Genomic DNA, 6,176 nt, shown 5'->3' with positions numbered 1-6,176 from the left:
ATAACCGCGGGACCCAGTCACCGCTCCTGTTATTCCGGAATTCCTTTAGCGGGACCCAGTCACCGCTCCTGTTATTCCTTAGCGGGACCCTCTGTCACCGCTCCTGTTATTCCTTAGCGGGACCCTCTGTCACCGCTCCTGTTATTCCGGAATTCCTTAGCGGGACCCTAGAGCTGTCACCGCTCCTGTTATTCCTTAGCGGGACCCTAGAGCTGTCACCGCTCCTGTTATTCCTTAGCGGGACCCTCTGTCACCGCTCCTGTTATTCCGGAATTCCTTAGCGGGACCCTAGAGCTGTCACCGCTCCTGTTATTCCTTAGCGGGATTACCGTACAAGATTACTACAGATGTGCTTGTCTAATTTAATTAGCCCGGCTAGGTTCTGAATACATATGTAAATTTGTTTACCAAACGGCGGTCGGACGCGTCGCCGACATGCTCAAATCATACAACTGCCACAAAAATATACAGTACGTACCAAAGACTAACAACAAATATCAGTACCAACTACTGTATCTGTAATTATTGATCACCAAGTGTGTTTCACAAGTAATGTTAGGCCAAATATTCACATACAGATGCGGATCGCCCTCCCACGCTATACACTATTCATATGCAAATACGTCTATCAGTGTTGGCGCCCGAGACGCGACGCCAAATATATGTTCAAGTGGATCAAGTCCCTTACAAATTATACAAAGACCTTCCAAATATATCACTACGAAAATCTGTTGTCTAAGTTACTAGTGTAACGACACGTCGTTCTATGATTCCTAGATTACAATCTATACTAGTATACGGTTGTCCTCCCCACACAGATACGTTACTCGTACTCGTCGCCCTCCCCACTCGGTACGTGGCGGTTAACAAGACAGTAAAAATTGATTCAAAATCTAAAAATGCCACCATTTATCGGTTTTACAAGTCCACAATACGTTCAAGTATTACTTGTGGGCTAATCTAGGACAAAAATCCAAGCAAATTAGTACAATAAGACGTAAAAATGGGAAAATACTCGGGAGCTCTCGTGTTTGCTGCCGCTCACCTCCGCGCCTGCACATTTCATAATAGAACATGAGGAAGACATGTAAAGGGACAACTGGTCATGACTGGAATAAAATGGTATGACTTCCCTGGTGAAAGTTGAAGGGACCACAAAACTACTCACTTACTGCATATCAGTGGGAGGAAGTACTTAAAGTAGAAAACATCAAGAGCAGTTTTCATTCTAACCCACTCCTCCTCGTCATACCTGACCCGCTCTAAGTGATAGTTATCCTTACACTTCACAAGGAAGTCACACCACTTTATTCCAGTCAAGGCCATCTGCCCCATCATCTGGTAGTAGTAAGCATGGATTGTCTTAAGTTTGTACGTGCCATCGTTGTTGTTCTTCTTAAGGTAATCGCATTCCTTAAATGTGTGTTTGTCTGGACATTTGATTTCTAGCAGACCATGTGGATCTGTAGCATTATGCTCGTACACCTCCTGTCTGGCGATGCTCCGAGGTGTGGGGCTGAGGGGTTTATCGCAAACCCGCTCAGGTAGACATTATTACCTGTCACTTCAGCGTAGAGTTTGGCGGCTTCTGGCTCATGTTCAATTCCGAACTTCATTGCAGCTGTTTGTATGTTTTTGGCTGACAGGAATCTTTGAGCCAGACTGGAATGGTCCTTCTTCCTGGAACACACCTGCTTGAAGATGGAGGATGTTAGTCTGTGTTTCCGGACATCGTGCCATATCTTGTTGTGACTTTGGTCTCTCGTGTTTTCCTCCACCTCGTGTGCCTGTGACAGTGTGAGGTGTAAGCCAAGGTAGACTTCTTGTTCTGTTTGACTGGGGACATGATGATATGTAGATGGTAGTGGTGGTACTGGGAAAGCCGGGTATGTAGGTTTGCATGGGTGATTGATGATATCTCCATTCTTTTGTTGTGGTTTCTGTTGGTAGGAGAGGACTGATCCATGGGGAACCGCGCCAAACTTGCTGGGGACAGATGGAGGGTTGGGAGACTTGGGCAGGACCTTCAGGATCTGTACGTCACTGTTAGCAGCACCTAGCTGCTCCATCAGCGATGTGGTGAATTCTGCGCTTGCTATGGGTTGGGGCACTGGGCAGTACAGGTTGGGCACGACGCCGGCTTGCGCCACACGTATCCGCTTAGTAGCCTTCTGCACAGGTTTCACTTTGTTGATATGCAGGGAATCCACCGGCTTGGCATTTAGGCCTTCTGTACGTTGTGGTATGTGCCATGCCTGAGGGAGGGATGTCTTCAGTGCCCTTCCCCTGCCTTACAGCCGCACTTGGAGGCCTAGATAGTCACAGGATCACGTGCCACAGTCACCTGTGAATCAGAACAGAGATATTTAAAACACAGAAGTACTTTTTTTCTCTTTAACACATCACAATGAAAATGTATTTTATTACAAAAAAGTGCATAATATCTCAAATGACAGAATATTTTAAAATCCAATCTCTTGTGCACCAGTATACTGACTTGGATTATAAGTTGTTAGAATACTTTGCTTTATCTGGACATTACCTTTTAAATATCTAAAGGTGCAACTGAGGGAGGAATGCTCACGCCCATGGACGTTTTACTCCAACCCAGGAGTGTTGTGTTGTATCCTTGAAGACAGATGGACAACAACTGTGCAGTGTGCAATAAACAAATATAAGTAGAAATGTTAACAACAACAAATTACAACTTGCATAAGTCAACAAACAACAGAACATTTAGGCAGTCAAAATTTCTACATACCGTCAGGCTGTATGGAGGGTCATTTTTCTTCATCGAGGGGTAGGCTCTAGCTCTTATTTTGCAGCTGTCAGTGGCTTTAGCCTGGACTTGCACTGCATAAAGCAAAATTCAAATATTTTTGCAATTTATTCAGTGTGTTATTTACAGCAGTTTATTCACCAAAACATGCTACAATAAATACATATTCTATGTAACTATTCACTACTGTATTTTCTGCCAGCTGAATATAATATGTATTATGTGCACAAATCTCTGGAAAAAAGGACGAAAAAAAACAAGCTGTGTACAGCGGCTTGGAATATTAGTGCTTTGCCGGCGATATGCAAAATTTTACGTCCATGTGCGATACACGCGGAAGATCGCGTAGTTTCCAACTACTCCGATTTCCCCCCCAAAAGAAGGACAATAGTTCGTTTTCTTGCTGCCCTGGTGTTACTATCACGTCAGCATTGTTCAGAGGTAACACGGCGGCGTGCGTGTGACATATGTGTGCCGGAACTGCAGCTGTGCAAGTTAGCATGCATTAAAGATTTTTCTGCGAAGCAACAACGAAGCCACGTACCTTCAACGTCATGAATGTACCCCTCGATAAAATTCGAGTATCCCTTAGTTTGTTTCGCCCTTGGGATTTTGGCTGTTTCATTGGCCCAGTCATCAACAATTTGCTGAGTTAGTGGCGGCACGCGCGCCAGGTTTCTACTCCACGTAGTGGAAACGGAGGGAGCGGCCATTTTCTGTTTGCCCACCCGGCCTCGTTTTCGATCCAAGATCGCGGCGGCGTGAATAGGGAGTATTGGTTAAAAACTCTGGTACTTGAAGTCATGACTATTTCTTGTTCTTTTTTAGGCAAATATCAAAGGATAGAGGAAAAAACCACTGACCTTGATGCTAGGTAAAAAGAGTTTGTTGCTCTTGTCCTTGTCAATTTGGTCTTTCCTCAGCCTCAGGACCACCGTTCGACAGCCCGGCGCTAGTCTGTCTGTCATAAAGTTTGTAGCGCAACACCCACCGTTGCTACCCCATTTCTCCTAGAAGGAAAAAAAAAGTTTTGTTAATTTAAAAGGTAGCCCAAAAGATTTGTATGCAGTAAAAATGGATTTTTTTCTTAATTGAATTTGTTTAGCGTTCTAAGTTGAATGAACCGTATCCCATAGTATAATGATATCTGTGAGGCAGACGTGGTGACCTTAAATGGTTGCTTGTTTTTGTTTGGTTGTCGGGTTTTAGCTATTTATCGGTGGCCCCCAAAATAAAGGTACATAGTTAGTTTAAGGGCTATTCCAAATGCTTCAAGTACAAAATGTTGAAAAAAAATGTTGAAAAGAAATGGCAGTTAATGCCAATAACTGATTTCCTCATCAATAATATTTTTTGCTTTGCCGCCCTAAAATTGTACTCCGCGTGCCATTACACAAACATCTACGCGCGTTCTAAGCGAGGAATTAACGCTAGAATTGCCTTTTTGCGCGTTTTGATTGAGAAATGCATGATATTTCATCCCATTTTACACATGTGAAGAAGTCAAGAAGTTATTCAAGATCTGTACTGAAGATGGTCCCGTCTTTCCATCTCATATCATAACAAATAAAACATAATCTCCTCTGAATGTTTCTTGCTTTGCCACCCAGAAACTGTACACCAGTTTTACACGAGAAATGAACATGATTTAAACGAAATTGCACGGCTTTTGTGCGGATGTAGAAGCGAAGAAGTTATTCTAGATCTGTACTGGAGACAATTCCATCGTTCCATCCCATATCATAATCTCTTCTGATTGCTCGCTCCTGAGGCTGGCTTATCAATTTAACCTGCCATTATGTATTGATATTTGCCGTTAAATCCTACTGGAATTTCCTGAAGCTTCGAAGCTGATTGCTGTGTTTTGTGTAAGAAGCCTTGGCCTTAACGACCCATCATAACGAGAAAGGAACTAGACTGCCTACTTAAATGTAATATAAGCCTTTTTGGTTATACTGCATACTAATGATATGACGTCCTATATTGAGCAAAAATGATCGTGGTGGCCAATGGCCAAGTAGTTAGGCTAGCAGACAAGAGATCAAGAGGTCATGGGTTTTATTCATAACATTCTTGGCTGAATGTTGACCTGGGAAACACTGTACTACAGAATTGGTTCAACCGCGAATCAAAATCCTCACAAAAACGTCCTTTTTTCTCCTACTACGAAATATAACCACCGCAGAAGTAAATGAATTTACAGTATTGAGCAAGAAGGCTGTATTTTCTATTTCTGTGTAAACGTAAACCAACCTTAAAAGGAAACAAAACATTGATTCTTAACCCTTAAAAAAGGACATACATATCTGAAACTTAGAAGGCGCCCTGAGAAGGCGTGACATCTTATGTTACTCCCTCTACATTGCCCACAGCCAAAAAAACAAACAAACACATGAGCAAACTTTCTCCATGACGTTGCAGGTCTGTAAATGCGGGATTTCTCTGTTCCTGAGCTCCGTTATGTCCCTTCTCTAACGAAAAAGGTGTTGAACCAGAAGTTGCACACTTTGTCCTGGAGAGACACGGAAACATTTCAGACTTTCCTCGTTTTGTTTGCCACATGTGGAGACTATTATATAGCTATAAACATGTAGAGCATTGGTGCAGAATGAGCTGTCTTTCCGCTTACAATATCACACCAAAGATATAAATCCTGGCAAATTTCATTCTCAAAATGCCCTAAACAAATAGGCACACTCAATCTTAGTGAAATTTTACAGCTTTCACTGCCTCAACTTTTGTTGCTGGTGAAAGAGTTCTGTTCTGATGTTTCCATGGTAAGTAACGTTACTATGGTAACCATGACCTACCCTCTTCATCATCTTGTTAGGTTTGTGATACAGTTCTATTCTGATGTCTCCATGGTAACCATGGTAACTATCATAGCCATGTTCTACCCTCTTCATCATCTTGTTAGGTTTGTGAAACAGTTCTATTTTGATGTCTCCATGGTAACCATGGTAACTATGGTAACCATGTCCTACCCTCTTCATCATCTTGTTAACTTCTATTCTGATGTCCCCACACACTGGTAGCGGTTGAGGTAACACAAAATAAATCCTCTGATTCCCTCTTTGCACCCTGGGAGGAGAAAAACAATCAGAACAAACTCATTACATATATTTGCACCAATTGTCACTAAAATCTAACAATAAGAACAACAATTGAATCAAATACAAAAGGGAGTCATTGAAAGGTGGAGTGGGCAAGGTAAGCAGACACGAAAATTAAAGGTCACATGTTCGATTGCTTGCATTCCTAGTTATTACCTCCTTGGATACAGTTCAGTTTTTCATCGTTATCAAATCTGCATAGAGCCATTGTTATGCATTCATTATCACCCTTCCTCTATTGTCATATGCTCTATCCCCTTTGTCTTTTATTCCTTTTTTTTGCG

The 6,176-nt window shown here is 42.3% G+C and overlaps 1 protein-coding gene across 1 annotated transcript; it reads right to left on the bottom strand.

Moving 5' to 3' along the window:
• Window positions 1-1,445: 1,445 nt before the first annotated feature.
• On the bottom strand, window positions 1,446-5,688 carry LOC109474389. The gene is made up of 3 exons (XM_019774691.1): window positions 5,590-5,688; window positions 3,643-3,789; window positions 1,446-2,255 (listed from the first exon to the last, which is right to left on the bottom strand). Exons 1-3 carry the CDS (start codon window positions 5,686-5,688, stop codon window positions 1,446-1,448), a joined length of 1,056 nt encoding a protein of 351 aa, XP_019630250.1.
• Between the last annotated feature and the right edge of the window lie 488 nt (window positions 5,689-6,176).

This window comes from Branchiostoma belcheri, unplaced genomic scaffold, assembly GCF_001625305.1.
Source record: "Branchiostoma belcheri isolate BF01 breed outbred unplaced genomic scaffold, Haploidv18h27 scaffold307, whole genome shotgun sequence".
NCBI lineage: Eukaryota > Metazoa > Chordata > Leptocardii > Amphioxiformes > Branchiostomatidae > Branchiostoma > Branchiostoma belcheri.
This window is presented reverse-complemented; position numbering and strand designations above follow the sequence as displayed.